The sequence below is a fragment of the Carcharhinus amblyrhynchos genome, chromosome 26, assembly GCF_965287045.1.
Source record: "Carcharhinus amblyrhynchos chromosome 26, sCarAmb.v2.hapA, whole genome shotgun sequence".
Classification (NCBI taxonomy): domain Eukaryota; kingdom Metazoa; phylum Chordata; class Chondrichthyes; order Carcharhiniformes; family Carcharhinidae; genus Carcharhinus; species Carcharhinus amblyrhynchos.
This window is the reverse complement of record NC_137349.1, coordinates 10,237,756-10,255,255: the sequence shown is the minus strand read 5'-3', so window position 1 is coordinate 10,255,255 and position 17,500 is coordinate 10,237,756. Positions and strand designations below refer to the sequence as shown.

Sequence of the window (17,500 nt, the reverse complement as noted above, 5' to 3'; positions counted from 1 at the left end):
CTGACAAACCCAAAAATCTGACAGCCCATACCTGAGGCTTCTAAAAAAGAGGGAGGTGAAGAGATGTGCTGGCAACAATTTCCTAATATCTCCCAGATTCTGGAACGCTCCCAGCAGACTGGAAGTTAGCACACGTAACACTGCTATTCAGAAAAAGAGGGAGAGAAAACAAGAGAACTACAGACCAATTATCCTGACATCAGTCATCAGGAAAGTGCTGGAAGCTATTATTAGCGTAGTCTTAACAATGCATTCAGAAAAGCACAGTATGATCAGACAGAGTAAACATGGTTTTACAAAAGGGAAATCATGCTTGACTAAATTAGCAGCTTTTGAGAATGTAACTAGCAGGGTAAATAAAGAGATGTGGCGTGCTTAGACTTCCACAACGTTGTGAATGAGATGCCACATAAAAAATTAATAAGGAAAATAGTGGCTTATGGAGTTGGGGATTGGGGGTGGGGGGGTTCAGCTATTTATAATCTACATTATTGAACACATGAATCATAGACTCCCTACAGTGCAGAAGGAGGCTACTCAACCCATTGAGTCTGCACCGACCACAATCCCACCCAGGCCCTATCCTCATGCATTTACCCTAACTAGTCCCCCTGACACTAAGCAGCAATTTAGCACGGCCAGTCAATCTAACCCGCACATGTTTGGACTGTGGGAGGAAACCGGAGCACCTGGAGGAAACCCATGCAGACACGAGGAGAATGTGACCCAAGCCGGAAATCGAACCCAGGTCCCTGGCGCTGTGAGGCAGCAGTGCTAACCACTGTGCCACCGACTGAGAGTAATGTTAAAGTTTAAGTTTATATATTGCTCACATGTAAGGCTTACATTAACACTGCAATAAAGTTACTGTGAACGTATCTGTTTCTTTTCATACTTTCATGGGATGTGGGTGTTGCTGGCTCGGATATCACTTGTTGTCCATCCCTAATTGTCCTAAAGAGATATGTTGTCCATACAAACAGAGGTGGGAATGTGAGCTGTGAGGAGGACCAAAAGAGGGTGCAAAGTGATTTTGGCAGGTTAAGTGAGTAGGCAATAAAGTGGTAGATGGAGTATGACGTGGGGAAGTGTGATGCTGTTATCTTTAGTAGAATTTAGTAAAATCAGAAAGACAGAATATTTTTTAAAAGATGTGAAGCTTTTAAATGTTTGGAAAGACTCGTATAAGGAACACAAAGTTAGCAAGCAGATACAGCAAGCAATTGGAAACGCAAATTTTTTTTTATTTGTTCATGGGATGTGAGAGTCCATGACTGTGCCAGCATTTGATGCCCATTCCTAATTGTCCTTGAATTGAGTGGCTTGCTAGGCCAGAGGTAGTAGTAAAGGTAGGTACCATTTTGTCTTTTAAAATGCATTTAGACAGTTACATGTGCAAGGTGGGTATAGAGAGATATGGGCCAAATGCAGGCAATTGGGACTAGCTTAGTGATTAAAAAAAGGGCAGCATGGATAAGTTGGGTCGAAAGGCCTATTTCCATGCTGTAAATCTCTATGACTCTATTTCAGAGGGCATTTATGAGTCAACCACACTGCTGTCATATGTAGGCCTAATCAGGTAAGGGCAGAAGAGTTCCTTCTCTAAAGGACTTTAGTTTGATTTATTATTGTCACTTGTATTAACATGCAGTGAAAAGTATTATTTCTTGGGCACTACAGAGACAAAGCATACCATACATAGAGAAGGAAGCAAGAGAGTGCAGAATGTAGTGTTACAGTCATAGTTAGGGTTTACAGAAAGATCAACTTAATGCAAGGTAGGTCCATTCAAAAGTCTGACAGCAACAGGGAAGAAACTGTTCTTGAGTTGGTTGGTACATGACCGTACACTTTTGTATCTTTTTCCTGCTGAAGGAAGGTGGAAGAGAGAAAGTCCAGGGTACGTGGGGCCCTTAATTATGCTGGCTGCTTTGCCGAGGCAGCAGGAAGTGTAGACAGTGTCAATGGATGGGAGGTTGGTTTGCGTGATGGATTGGGCTACATTCATGACCTTTTGTAGTTCCTTGCAGTCTTGGGCAGAGCAGGAGCCATACCAAGCTGTGATACAACCAGAAAGAATGCTTTCTACGGTGCATCTGTAAAAATTGGTGAGAGTCGTAGCTGATATGCTGAATTTCCTTGGTCTTCTGAGAAAGCAGAGGCATTGGTGGGCTATCCTAACTGTAGTGTTGGCCTGGGAGGACCAGGATAGGCTGTAGGTGATCTGGACACCTAAAAACTTGAAGCTCTTGACCCTTTCTACTTTGTCCCCATTGATGTAGACAGGGGCATGTATGCCCCCTGAAGTCGATTACGCTAGTGAATCTGATGAGTTTTTCCAACAGTCGCAATGGTTTGTGGTCATTACAAAACTTTTAATTCCAGGTTTTTATTCAATTTAAATTTTGTCATCAGACATGGTGGGATTCAAACCCAGAGTCCCCAGAGCGTTACCCTGGGTCTCTAGATTACTAGACCAGGAACAAAACCACTACTCTGCTGCCTCCCAGTTAACTCGCAATTATGCTGGCTGCTTTGCCGAGGCAGCAGGAAGTGTAGACAGTGTCAATGGATGGGAGGCTGGTTTGTGTGACGGATTGGGCTACATTCATGACCTTTTGTAGTTCCTTGCGGTCTTGGGCACAGCAGGAGCCATACCAAGTTGTGATACAACCAGAAAGAATGCTTTCTATGATGCAGATGTTGCCCTTTATTGCTAGGGAATTGGAGTACAAGAATTAGGGAGTCTTGCTAAAATAAAAGGATTTTGGCGTATGTTCAGGGAACAATAGATTGCCGAGCAGGCAATAGGGTTAATGTTCATTAAATTGGTTCCTGGGCTAGTGGGTTGTCCATCGGCCTATGCTCCCTGGAAATTAGATGAGGGGAGATCTCATTGAAAGACACAAGATTCTGAAGGGACTTGTCAGGTTGTCAACATAGCAAAGCTTTTCTCCAAGCTGGGAAATCTAGAAGGTGGGGGCCCAGCCTCTGAATAAGGGTTAGGCAAAATATTACAGATGCTGGAATCTGAAACCAAAACAAAAAACGCTGGAAAATCTGAGCTGATTAGAGCCTTTTGTTGAGTCTGGATAATGAAGCTCTGACAAAGGATCATCCACATTGAAAACAGTGCCTCCATTCTCTCTCCACAGGTGCTGTCAGACCTGCTGAGATTTTCCAGCATTTCGTATTGAGACCAGGAGAAAGGGCTGTGAATCTTTGGAATTCCTTAACCCAGGTACCCTCTGGATGCTCTGCCATTGACTAAATTTACCATTTGAGATGGGCAGTGATCTCTTGGGGAAATCAAGGGATAGGAGGAGCAGATCAGAAAATGGAGTTAAAATCAAAGACCAAACATGATCATATTGAATGGTAGAGCTGGTTCGAGCGGCAGGATGGTTTATTCCTGCTCCTATTTATTATGTTCCAAAACCTGGAGTCACTGCAACACCAACATGGTCCATGGGGTGACCACATGCACCCCTCCCCAAAACAACCACATTGATCCTTAACAACAACATTTACCCCCTCCATAACATTCAGTGACCCATAGCAACAACATGGACCCCCTCCCACAGCAACCCAAAGCAATAACATGGACCCCCACAGAAACCACACTGACCCACAGCAACAACATAAACCCCTTCGTACAAGTACTATGACTGTAACACTACATTCTGCACCCTATCCTTTCCTCCACCCCATGTACTCTATGAACTTGATTTTGATTTAATTTATTATCACATGTATTAGCATGCAGTGAAAAGTATTGTTTCTTGTGCACTATACAGACAAAACATACCCTTGATAGAGAAGGAAATGAGACAGAATGTTGTATTACAGTCATAGCTAGGGCGTAGAGAAAGATCAACTTAATGCAAGGTAAGTCCATTCAAAAGTCTGGCAGCAGCATGGAAGAGGCTATTTTTGAGTCGGTTGGTAGGTGACCTCAGACTTTTGTATCTTTCTCCCAAAGGAAGAAAAGAGAATGTCCGGGATGCACAGGGTACTTAATTATGTTGGCTACTTTGCTGAAGACAGAGTCAATGGATGGGAGGCTGGTTTGCGTGATGGATTGGGCTACATTCATGACCTTTTGTCGTTCCTTGTGGTATTGGGCAGAGCAGGAGCCATACAAAGCTGTGATACAACAGAAAGAATGCTTTCTATGGTGCATCTGTAAAAGTTGGTGAGAGTTGTAGCTGACATGCCAAATATCCTTAGTCTTCTGAGAAAGTAGAGGCGTCGGAGGGCTTTCTTAACTATAGTGTCGGCATGGGTTTTGGTAAGTTTTGTCTGTATAACTTGTAAGAAACAATACTTTTCACTGTATCCCAATACATGCGACAATAATGAATCAAATCAACCACACTGACCCACAGCACCAACATGGACCCAGATTCAACTCCCAGATTGCATCAGTGTGTGTGTGGAGTTTGCACATTCTCCCCATATCAGCGTAGATTTCCTCTGGGTGCTCTGGTTTCCTCCCACAGTCCAAAAAACACGCAGAGAAATCTGCTGTCCTACATGTGACTCCAGAGCTACAGCAATGTAGTTGACTCTCAACTGCCCTCCAAGGGCAACTCAGGATGGGCAATAAATGCTGTCCAGTCAACGATCCCATTAATAAATTTAGTTTAGTATAAAACTGAATTTAAAAAAGGTTAGATGGATTGGCCATGATAAATATGTGTGGTTACAGGGGTGAAGTGGGTAAGATACGAGTCAGTGCTGGCTCGATGCGTAGAATGGCCTCCTCCTGGCACTACGTTCCTCTCCCTCTCCGGGACCTCGCTCAGATCCCCTAGTCCCAGGGTCTTCATTATCCCTCATACCCTCCTCCTCCCTCCCTTGCCTCCCCATCTCTCCCTCATACTCTCCTCCCTTCCTCCCCCATGCCCTCGCCCAATCCTCCATGACATCGCCTGCTCCAACCATGCCCATCCCCCATACGGTCCTCTCCTGCCCCCACACTATCCTGTGCTGCTCCCATACCCTCCTCCCCCTCAGCCCCCCCATACCCTCCTCCCCCTCAGCCCCCCCATACCCTCCTCCCCCTCAGCCCCCCCATACCCTCCTCCCCCTCAGCCCCCCCATACCCTCCTCCCCTTCAGCCCATACAATCCTCCTTTCCTCTCCCTCCTCTTCTCTCCTCTCCTCACCTGCACTCCGTCTCCTCACACACCAACGACTCCGCCATCTTGCCGCAAAGCGATTCCGCCTGCCGACCATTCACGACACTTTGGGCGAACGCCGCAAAGCGGATTGAGGCTTGACCCGGTGACCCTGTCAATCACACAGGCTGCACACGCTGCATTGCACTGACACAGACCAGTGTAGGATGTACATTAGCTGAATGTATTTATAATAGAAACGTATATGCACTTTATTATTACCAACAATAATTTGTTGCAAATGGACTTTTGTATTAATAGCAGGTTAAATCAGGATGACAAAGGTATTTCGTCCATGGATCAAGGAACTTGTATGTAAAGAGTTGCTGGATTCTGCCTCAATACATCCTGAAAGCACCTCACATTCAATGAATTAAATTATCCCCACTGTTGTCATGGAGGCAAACACACCAGCCAATTTGTGCACAGCAAGGTTCCACAAACAGCATAGATGTAACGAGCTGTCAACCAATTTCCTCAGAGCTGTTGTTGGGAAAGATGTTGGCTGGGGAGAATGTTCCTGCTCTTTAAGAATAGTGCCGTGGGGTCCTTTGCATTCAAGGCTGATGGGCATTCAGTTAAAAACTTCATCCAAAAGAGGCCCACATAAACATTCCCATAGTTACTGCACTGAAGTGTTGGCCCAGGTTATGCTCAGAACTGAGGGAGTGCAAATTGATTCAGCAAATTTCTGATCCAAGGTTGCTCAAAATAAACCCTAAGCTTCTAAACCTGGGAGGAGCAGAAAAGATTTTGCATTAAGCACCTAAAGGACCCTGCTCCAGCATGGTGGCACAGTGGTTCATAGAACCCCTACAGTGCAGAAGGAGGTCATTCAGCCCATCGAGTCTGCACCAGCCACAATCCCTCCCAGGCCCAATTCCTGTAACCCCACACATTTGCCCTGCTACTCCCCCGACACTAAGGGGCAATTTAGCACGGCCAATCAACCTAACCCGCACATCTTTGGAGAGTGGGAGGAAACCGGAGCACCCGGAGGAAACCCACGCAGACGTGGAGAATGTGCAAACTCTGCACAGACAGTGAGCCGAGGCTAGAATTGATCTGGGTCCCTGGCGCTTGAGGCAGCAGTGCTAACCACTGTGTTATTGTGTCGCCCAGGGGTTACCACTGCTGCCTCACAGCGCCAAGGACCCGGGTTCAATTCCGGCCTTGGGTGACTGCGGAGTTTGCAAGTTCTCCCCGTGGATTTCCTCTGGGTTCTCCAGTTTCCTCTCACAGTATGGATTAGGCAAGGGAAATGCGCGGGCTTATGGGGATAGAGCTGAGGGTGGAGGGCCTGGGTGAGTGCCCTCTCGGAGAGTTGGTGCAGACTCAGTGGGCCAGATGGCCTCTTTCTACACTGCAATTCCCAAAGTGCTCAGCAGCCACTGATGTAATGTAGGTAGGGCACACAGCAGGAACATTATGCACAGCAAGATCCCACAGACAGCAAGATATTAATGACCAAATACTCTGTTTTTAGCAATGTTGATTGAATGATAAATATTGGCCAGAGCACTGGGGAGAGCCTCCCTGCTCGTCTTCGAAACAACATTTACGGAACCTTCCATTTCCACCTGAGAGGACAGCTTCACACATTCCCTCCCCCATCTCCCATCCCACCCCAACCCAAGAAATCAAGACCGATCCACAATAAAAATTGAAATACGATAATTGGTGTTATGTGTCTTGTCTCTTGATTCTCTGCCTGAGCTTTTGTGGCCACAGTAAGAAGTCTCACAACATCAGGTTAAAGTCCAACAGGTTTATTTGGTATCGTGAGCTTTTGGAGCGCTGCTCCTTCATCAGGTGAGTGCTCGCCTGATCATCACTCACCTGATGAAGGAGCAGCGCTCTGAAAGCTCCTGATTCCAAATAAACCTGTCGGACTTTAACCTGGGGCTGTGGGACTTCTTACTGTGCCCATCCCAGTCCAACGCCAGCATCTCCACGTCAGAGCTTTTATGACGAGGCTCAACGCTGAATTTATTCTGAACCTTCCTCAAAAGGAGATGTTGGCACCAGTTGCAGCCTTGCCTCTCTGCCGGAAGGTTGTGGCTTCAAGTCCCACTCCAGAAACCTGAGCCCAATATCAGACTGACCCTTCCATTGCCGCACTGAGGGAGTGCTGCGCTGTTGGAACTGCAGAGTGAGACATTAAACAAAGGAACTGTCTTGCCCTCTTGGGGCAGGAAAGACCTCAGTTTTTCTGTCTGCCATATATCCTACACAAAGACAGTGTTTTCACTTCAAAAATACTTTATTGGCTGCATAGTGGTTTGTGTTGCCATGAGGTTGTGAAAGACAACTTTTAAACAAAAGTGTTTCTTTTGTCTTATGCGATGTCATGGTTACCACTAACATCACATCTGGTTTCAGGTAGTAACAAACTTTGGGGCCAATTTTTCTTTCTTAAAGAAGAATACCAATTGAATTTTGTTTTGTTGACAATAAAAGGTCAGTGTTACTTGCTTACAACTGTAAGTTAGGAAGTCTAATTCTAATCCTGATGACACTGGAGAGAGAGGGAGAGAGATGTAAAGTAGAGAAAAAAGAGCACTGTTCCTTTCCTTGTTCTAATTGAGCTGTCCTCAACCCACCGTCATCCATTAATGATGAGGCAATAGACAGGATTTCCAAGGTCGATATCAACAAATCCATGGGTGACCCACCGGTAGTAGCCGAAGTCACGAAAGCTGTCAGCCAGCTATCCAGTGGCAAAGCCCCAGGGGCAGATGCCATACCCACAGAGATCTTTAAAGCTGCTGGTCCTGTACTTTTCGAGAAGCTCACCGAGTTGTTCCAGTCCTTTTGGAAGCAAGGATCCATTCCTCAGGAACTTAAAGATGCTTTCATTATACACCTCTACAAGAGGAAGGGCAATCGGCAAGTATGCGACAACGACTGAGGAATCTTACTGCTCTCCATCACAGGAAAAGCCCTCGCAAAAGTCCTGCTGAATCGTCTGGTCACTCATCTGGAGCTGGGCCTGCTTCCAGAGTCACAGTGCAGCTTCTGCAAAGGTCGCGAGACTATTGACATGATTTTTGCTGTGCGCCAACTTCAGGAGAAGTGTCAGGAGCAGAATCGCGAGCTCCTTTGTTCACCCCGTGAAAGCCTTCGACACTGTCAGCCGACAAGGCCTGTGGAGGATCATGTCAAAGTTTGGCTGCCCCCCGCCAAAGTTCATTCAGATGGTACGTCAGTTCCATGATGGCATGATGGCCAGTGTACTGGATGCCGGAGAATTCTCTGAGGCATTTCCAATCACCAATGGCGTCAAACAGGGCTATGTGCTCGCACCCACACTGTTCAGCATGATGTTTACTGCCATGCTGAATGATGTCTTCCAGGACAGTGTTGCTGGAATCAGCCTCAAGTACAGAGTGGATGGGAAGCTGTTCAACCTGAGGAGGCTTCAAGCTATTACCAAAGTGAAGGAGACTGTTGTGAGAGACTTCCTCTTTGCTGATGACTGCGCCCTGTATACTGGCTCAGAGCCAGGGATGCAAGTCAGTATGGACAAATTTTCCACGGCTTGTGACAAATTTGGGCTCACCATCAACATTAAAAAGACCAAAGTCATGCACCAGCCTGCTCCTCATGCACCGTACACAAAACCCATAATCACAATCATTGGACAGACACTACAGGCAGTGGACCAGTTCACTTATCTCGGCAGCACCCTCTCCCAAGCAGTGACTATTGATACAGAAGTTAACTGCAGAATAGCAAAGGCAAGCTCTGCTTTCAGTAGACTGCGCTCCACTGTATGGGAACATCGAGGAATCAGCCCAGAGTATACACCCAATGTGCTGTTAGGGAGAAAGCTCCTTCTACATAAGACCATTAGACCATAAGATATAGGAGCAGAATTAATCCATTTGGTTCATTAAGTCCACTCCGCCATTCAATCATGACTGATACGATTCTCATCCCCAATCTCCTGCCTTCTCCCCGTAACCCTTGATCCCTTATTGATCAAGAATCTATTTCTGTCTTAAAGACACTCAATGACCTGGCTCCCACAGCCTTCTGTGGCAATGAATTCCACAGATTCACCACCCTCTGGCTGTAGAAATTCTTCCTCACCTTAGTTTTAAAGGAACAACCCTTCACTCTGAGGTTGTGCCCTGGAGTTCTAGTCTCTCAAAATAGCAAAATAGCATATAACAGGACAACCACCATTCCTAATCTACCATTTTTTTTTACTAATGATCCTTCATTGATAGAAAGTTAATGTATATGTTGTGAATATTTCATTTAAAGTTTTGATACTGATTTGAATTCATACTTTGACTTTTGTATAACTTTTCAGGTGTCTTTGAAAAATCTTGTCTTAGAATGAATTAGACATTTTCCTTTACTTATGCAGTTAATTTGACAGATGTCTGCTTTTTTTAAATGAGCCTATAAGTAGCTATTTTTGGAGAGTAAACTTCATTCAAATTGGTTAAGCACAAATTTTATGCATTTTTTTTCTTTGAAGACATCACTAGGCTGATGAGCTTACAAAATAATGGAGGAAAATCGGCTGTTGAGAACAGGTAAAAGTGCCTCACTGTAAAAAGTAACTAAACTGGAGGAAACAATCATTTTAGAAGTAGTGTCGTAGATGACAGACACTTCCTCCCCTACAATACAGAAATAAATTCAGAACCAGGGATTCAAGTATTGCAACTCTAAGGAGCAAATAATTTTATTCTATTCTCAATCAGGGCGACATGATGACACAGTGGTTTGCAATGTTGCCTCAGTGCTAGGGACAGTGCCAGAATTGGGTTCAATTCTGGGTTCAGGGGACTGTCAGTGTGGGGTTTGTACATTGTCCCCATGTCTGCACGGGTTTCCATGGGTGGGATCGTTGTTGGTGCAGGCTCGATGGGTCGAATGGCCTCTTTCTGCACTGCAGGGGTTTTATGATTCCATAATTCTCTCCCACTAGTGGAAACATCCTCTCCCCGTCCACTCCAATTAGTCCTGAGATCCTTTCCACAAACACAACAGACACTTTGTAGGAGTTAAAAGTTTCGCATCCATTTACTTTAGGGTGGCACGGCGGCACAGTGGTTAGCACTGCTGCCTCACAAAGCCAGGGACCTGGATTCAACTCCAGCCTCGGGTCACTGTCTGTGTGGAGCTTGCATGTTCTCCCGGGGTCTGCGTGGGGTTTCCTTCGGGTGCTCCGGTTTCCCTCTGCACTCCAAAGATATGTGGGTTAATTTAATTGGCCAAGATAAATTGCCCATGAGTGCCAGGGGGACTAGCAGGGTAAATACGGGAGGTTACAGGGATAGGGCCTGGGTGGGATTGTTGTCAGTGCAGGCTTGATGGGCCGAATGACCTCCTTCTGCACTATGGGGATTTTATGATTCCAACACATACACACAATCTGATAAAAATACGAACCATTTAGACTTGTGTAATGATTATCATTAATTGCTCAGCACACCACACGGTGGTGCTATTCCCCCTTTCCAAGGCACGACTGTGGCAATAGATTGAAGACAAATGTACCATCCAGAATTAGAGAAACTCTGGCCACAGGTTACTGACTCTGAAGTGTGCTGACAGTGTTCACAGTGTCACTGGAATCAGAGGACCCAGCACTAACCATTGCTCACCACTCCTACCTCGAACCATCCAGCTATTGAACAATGCAGTGTGTTACAGGCAAAATCCCTCGGATGCTGCAATCTGAAAGAAGAGCTGAGAATGCTGGAAAAAAATCAGCAGGTCTGAGAGTGTCTGTGGAGAGAGAATCGAGTCAACGTTTCGAGTCTGGATGGCCCTTCATTTGAGGGTCACCCTGGCTTGAAATGTGGCCTCTATTCTTTTACTGGGGTTGGCCAGTCCTCTCTGCCCCTCACAGCTGAGTGTGTGCTGAAGGCCGGATGCTGCGCGTTCACTGACACCAGAGACGTTTGGGCAACATCAGATAGAGACATGTGGGTGACACGGTGACACAGCGATCAGCACTGCTGCCTCACAGTGCCAGAGACCCCGGTTCAATTCCGGCCTTGGGTCACTGTCTGTGTGACCATTTCCAATTGGCTGCGCTTTATATCTCAGGGTTTATATATTTTTATTTATAACAGTCTGTAACTTTTGGTCCAGATCCTGATTTAAGTTGATTGTGCACCATATATATGTGTTGGGACTATATGCATGGTCTCTCCGTGCCTGCATGGGTTTCCTCCGGGTGCTCCGGTTTCCTCCCACAGTCTGAAAGACATGCTGGTTAGGTGCATTGACCTGAGCAGGTGCCGGAGCGTGGCGATGAGGGGAATTTCACAGTAACTTCATTGCAGTGTTAATGTAAGCCTACTTGTGACTAATAAATAAACTTTAACTTTAATTTAACTCCAGATGTCTCCCCAGTGGCTGCCTGGAGGAATCGGCATAAATGGCATGCCAAGAATCCATCATGCCAGGACACGCAAGGAAAATCCCAGGGTAATGCTGTAAAATACGGGATGGTTGATCATCCCAGTGTCTCTCAGAGGGCAGTTGGGGGTCTTGGTTTGATGTCTTACAAAAGGGAGTACCCACAATAGTGCAGCAACTCCTCAGCTCTGCCTCTGGCAGTGTCAGACAGTCATAGAGCATTACAGCATGGAAACAGGCCCTTTGGCCAAACCAGTCCATGCCCACCTTGGTGCCTTCCCAGCTATTCCCAATTGTCCATGCCAATACTATAGTTAAGAAAACCCACCAATGCCTCTACTTTCTCAGAAGACTAAGGAAATTTGGCATGTCAGCTACGACTCTCACCAACTTTTACAGATGCACCACAGAACACATTCTTTCTGGTTGTATCACAGCTTGGTCTGGCTCCTGCCCTGCCCAAGACCTACAAAACTACAAAAAATTGTGAATATAGCCCAATCCATCAGGCAAACTAGCCTCCCCTCATTGAATCTGTCTATACTTCCACTGCCTCGGCAAAGCAGCCAGTGTAATTAAGATCCCTTGCACCCTGGACATTTTCTCTTCCACCTTCTTCTGTTGGGAAAAAAATACAAAAGTCTAAGGTCACGTACCAACCGACTCAAGAACAGCTTCTTCCCTGCTGCCACCAGACTGTCGAATGGACTTACCTTGCATTAAGTTGATCTTTCTCTACGCCCTAGCTATAACTTTAACACTACATTCTGCACCCTCTCCTTTCCTTCTCTATGAAGGGTATGCTTTGTCTGTATAGCACGCAAGAAACAATACTTTTCACTATATATTAATACATGTAACAATAATAAATTAAATCAAATCCAATCATTGCAACAAAGCCGCATTGTTACAAAACTGAATCAGAAATTTAAACTTGCACGTTTCCAGTGTTCATGTCCACGCGTGTAGCCCTGACACACATGTACGGTGCACAATCAACTTACATGAAGATCTGGGCCAAAAGTTACAGACTGTTATAAATAAAAATATATAAACCCTGAGATATAAACTGCAGACAATTGGAAATGGTCAGTGGAATTAACCACCTCCATTTGGGATTTGTGGAAGAATTCCCATGTAGGAATGTCAGAATTTAGTTTTGATAAATTGCATTTCAGTAGCACCTCTAACACACGAACAAAACAACATCCCAAGGTACTTTAGTCACAAAGAGGGGGCAAAGCAAAATAGGTTAAAGGTTTGGAACAATCAATATAAATACAGAAAACACTGGAAAAGCTCAGCTGGTCTGGCAGTGTCTGTGGAGAGAGAAACAGAGTTAACACTTCAAGTTCACTATGACTGTTCTTTGGGACTGGAGAGAAGTAGAAATGTGGTGAGTTTTAAGCTCTTGAGAAAAGGGGAGGAACAAGTGGAGCAAAATAGAAGGTCAGCGATAGATTAAAGGGCAGGAAAGATTCAATGACAAATATGTTATGGAACACAAGACAAAGTGAGTGGTAATGATAGTATTAAGATCTAAAGCTTTGGCCTAGAATTGGTGTTAAGAGCAGAATAAAGGTCAGTACGGTTTGAAAACAAAATAGCAGAAACTGTTAATAGCACTGCATGAAAGCCAAATTTTCAAACATTTCTTTTACGAGATGTGTGCATTGCTGGCAAACACTAGCATTTATTACCCATCCCTAATTGCCCTTGAACTGAGTGCTAAGTAATTTCAGAGGGCAGTTAGGAGTCAACTACATTATCGTGGGTCTGGAGTCACATGTAGGCCTGGCTGATTTCCTCCCTTACGGAACTTAGTGAACCAGGTGGGTTTTTTTTTTAATAACAATACTTTCATGGTAATCATTAGAGACTTTAATTTCAGATTTATTATGAACTGAAATTCAAAACTACAATTGTGAGATTTGAACCGAGGTCTCCTGAGCATTACACTGTGTCCCTGGATTACCAGATCAGTGGCAATACCACTATACCACTGCCTCCCCTGTGAGAGCAAGATGAAATGGCAAGTGACAGGATCAGACTTATGCTTCATATAAGACCATAAGAAATAGGAAGAGTAGGCCGTTCGGCCCCTCAAGCCTGCTCCCTCATTCAATAGAATCATGGTTGATCCGGCATTCCTCACATCCACTTTCCTGCCCTTTCCTTGTAACCCTTGATTTCCTTCCTGATTGAAAGACGATCCATCTCAGCCTTAAGTATACACAAGGACTTTGCCCCCACAGCTCTCTGTGGCAAGGAGTTCCAAAGACTCATAACCCTCTGAGAGAAGAAACTCCTCCTCATCTCAGACTAAAATTGGTGTCCACTTATTCTGAGACTATTGCCCTCTGATTCAAGACTCTCCCATAAGGCGAAACATCCTCTCAGCGTTTATCCTGTCAGCACCTTTAAGAATCCTAAGGGCGGAATTTTCCCTTCCTGTCCGCCACGGGAATCATAGCGGGCGGGGCAGACCAAGCAAAGGTCCATTGACCTCGGATGGGATTTTTCTTTTCTATTCATTTGAGAGACATGGCCATCACTGGCTGGCCAGCATTTATTGCCCATCTCTAGTTGCCCGAGGGCAGTTGAGATTCCACCACATTGCTGTGGCTCTAGAGTTCCATGTAGACCAGACCGGGTAAGGATGGCAGGTTTCCTTCTCTAAAGAACATTAGCGAACGAGCTGGGTTTTTCTAACAATTGACAATGGTTTCATGGCCATCAGTAGATTCTTAATTCCAGATATTTTTTATTGAGTTCAAATTCCCCTATCTGCAGTGGTGGGAGTCGAGCCCGGGAACCCAGAACATTCTAAATTCCAATGAGTAGAGGCCCAACCTGTTTAATCTTCCCTCTTAAGACAATCACTCCAAAACTCTTCCATACTGGGGAACATCCTAGTGAACCTTCTCTGAATTGCCTCCAATGAAGTAATGGCCTGTAACTTCTGTCCTGGATCCTGACTTGCAGAGATTGTACCCCCGTCAGTATGGAAATCCTGATGCATGGACTTGCGCACTGAAAGCTCAACTCTCTGGCTGGGCTGGAAGGATCTAAGCGCTGAAGTGTCTGGAAGCAAAGTGACGGGATAGCGTTAACTTTGCTTCCTTGCCCTGGTGATGAGTGAGTACTTACTTACTTACACCTATTTGCACACTTTATTCTGTGCTAGGGAGTAGAGCAGCAGATGTTTGGGTGGGTTAATTTTTTTTTATAATTGTGTTTAAAATATACGAAATGCAGAGAAAGTGAAAGATTTACTTGTTTTACCACTTTGTCATGACAAACTATGAATTCCATTAATAAGTACTTCCATATTTACCATTGTGGATTTGAAGTGTCTGTAATAGGTTTCAGCTAACATTCATTTGGATTTTGCTATGAACGTTAAGTAGCGTTGTTTATCCCAATCTTAAGAGTCTCCCTGATGCTATATTGATCCTTAGAAGCCTCTTAAGATGTAGGGTGAAATTAGTTTTACATTTTCAGTGGCAACTGGGCTATTTCAGATGCTCTAGAAAAGGCGTAATCCTAAAACGTCAGATGTAAGCCTCCTGTAAGCTGATGTGAATTCTCTGCCTGATTGGTATTGCAGAATCCAGTGCAGATTGAAAATCCGGAGTCATGAGTCATGGTTTCACCATCGCTGGTACATCACAGCTTAGCTTCAGAAAATCACTGAATTTCTTTTGAGGCTTTGACGTGGTTTCAGGGATCATGAGAGAGGAATCAGGCTAAAATGTACAATTAATATGCCCAAACCTTCCCATCCCTTCCCTCCTTGCTTACAGAGACAACAGAACTGTTGTGTTGAAAGAAAAAAGATATGTTATTGCAAGAAATTTGCTGTAATAAGTTCTCGCCAAAATCCCTTTATTTACAAGTCTGACAATAGCATACAGAGCTGTCAGTTAGCAGTCTACACTAGGAGTTCCAGAGGACCTGCACGCCTGGTTAAGTACAAAGCAAGAGGTTCTCTGATTGTCCCATCAATTTGGCCCTTAGTCAGGGAGTTCATATTCAAATAGGTCCACCTCAGTAGCCTAATGAAAGTCATTACACTGTAGCTGCTAAAATTAAATGTTTCGTTAAATGTTAACGTACTATCACAGTTTTGCATTGATTACATTTATTTTTGTTAATAAATGTTTTTCATTAAACTTTACAAAATTCTCCAAATACTCTATTAGAATCTCTCCAGGGCAGAAGGAGGCCATTCAGCCCATCACATCTGCACCAACCACAATCCCACCCAGGCCCTATCCCCATGCATTTATCCTAGCTAGTCTCCTGACACTAAGGGGCAATTTAGCATGGCCATTCCACACATCTTTGGATTGTGGGAGGAAACCAGAGCACCTGGAGGAAACCCACACAGACACTGGGAGAACATGCAAATACCACACAGACAGTGACCCAAGCCGGGAGTCGAACCTGGGTCTCTAGCACTGTAAGGCAGCTGTGCTAACCACAGTGCTATTGTGCCACCCTGTTTTAGGATTACACTTTCCTAAAGCATTTTAAACATCAAAACACAACAGTTAAATATGAGATAGTTATAAATGAAGTGATGGCCTAGTGGAATTATCACTAGACTATTAGCCCAGAAACTCAGCTAATGGTCTGGGGACCTGGGTTTGAATCAAGCCATGGCAGATGGTGGAATCTGAATTCATTAAAACATGTTTGGAATTAAGAATCTGCTGATGACCATGAAACCATTGTTGATTGTTGGAGAAACCCATCTGGTTCACTAATGTCCTTTAGGGAAGGAAATCTGCCATCCTTACCCGGTCTGGCCTACATGTGACTCCAGAGCCATGGCAATGTGGTTGACTCTCAACTGCTCTCGGGCAACTAGAGATGCGCAATAAGTGCTGGCCAGCCAGCAACATCTATGCCCCATGAATGAATTAAAAGAAACGCACACACACAGGTGGACACGCGCATACAACATAGATATATTTACACACACACACACACACACACACACACACACACACGTATATACATACAAAGACAAACTTTCAATGATAGGGATTAGCCACAGAACCTTAATTAATTCTTCCTCTACCTGGCTATTACAATCTGTCCTGGGGCTTGTATAACTTGTATTATCCCTACACCAGCCTTAGCACCAGTCAGCTTATAGCTTTGATTAAGAAAGAATATTCTAAAACAAAAATATAAAGGAAGCACAGGAGAGTATTTAAGACGGCATCACTAAATGTCATCTTATTTATTCAGATCCTTCTTCCAATCAGATCTTCCTTTACAGGAGTTGTCACACACTCAGCTTTTCCTCTGTCACATTCTCTCAAACTGTTACGAATCAGATTTTAAAGATGGTATCAATTATTAAAAGGGTTGTTGAGAAGGAAACCTTGGTGAGAAGACATAAACTGTTACAGCATCTCCAATCCTTGGATTATAGCATCCAGTCTGAATTACTGGTACCATTCCAGTCTTCAGCTCGCTTGTGATACTAACTGCTCTGTGCACTAAACTCCTAAAGCCATCGATTCGATTCCAGGCTGTAAGTCACTCCCAGGTTCCTGCAGTTCTATATATAAACCATCCTCCCCCACCCCACACCCACCCGCCAACAAATCCCTTGATTAGATTCAAGGTTGTAAGTCACTCCCAGGTCTCTATGGTTCCATATATAATCTCTGTCCAAACCCCTCAATTAGATTCCATTCTGTAACTGACCTCTGGGGAACCATTATTCTATAAATAAACCAGGTTATCCCCTCAATTAGATTTGAGGTTGTATCTCAGTCTCAGGTATGTGTAATTCTATATAAAATGCTTACAGCCCCCAAACCCCTCGATTAGATTCCATTCTGTACGTCACTCCCCAGTTTCTGTTATTCTACATAAACCACCCAAACCCCTCATCTTGATTCCAG

At 44.6% G+C, this 17,500-nt stretch overlaps 1 protein-coding gene across 4 annotated transcripts in view; it reads right to left on the bottom strand.

Moving 5' to 3' along the window:
• The window catches only part of nr2c2ap (nuclear receptor 2C2-associated protein), a 32,354-nt gene extending 27,130 nt beyond the window's left edge, over positions 1–5,224 (bottom strand). For all 4 annotated transcript variants that reach the window (XR_013889493.1, XM_080212781.1, XM_080212782.1 and 1 more), the window contains exon 1: positions 5,172–5,224. Coding sequence is in view for 3 of the 4 variants with exons in the window: in XM_080212781.1 (XP_080068907.1) it covers positions 5,172–5,209 (38 nt within the window). In the remaining variant the exon portion in view is untranslated. The remainder of the gene's footprint in view (positions 1–5,171) is intronic.
• Between the last annotated feature and the right edge of the window lie 12,276 nt (positions 5,225–17,500).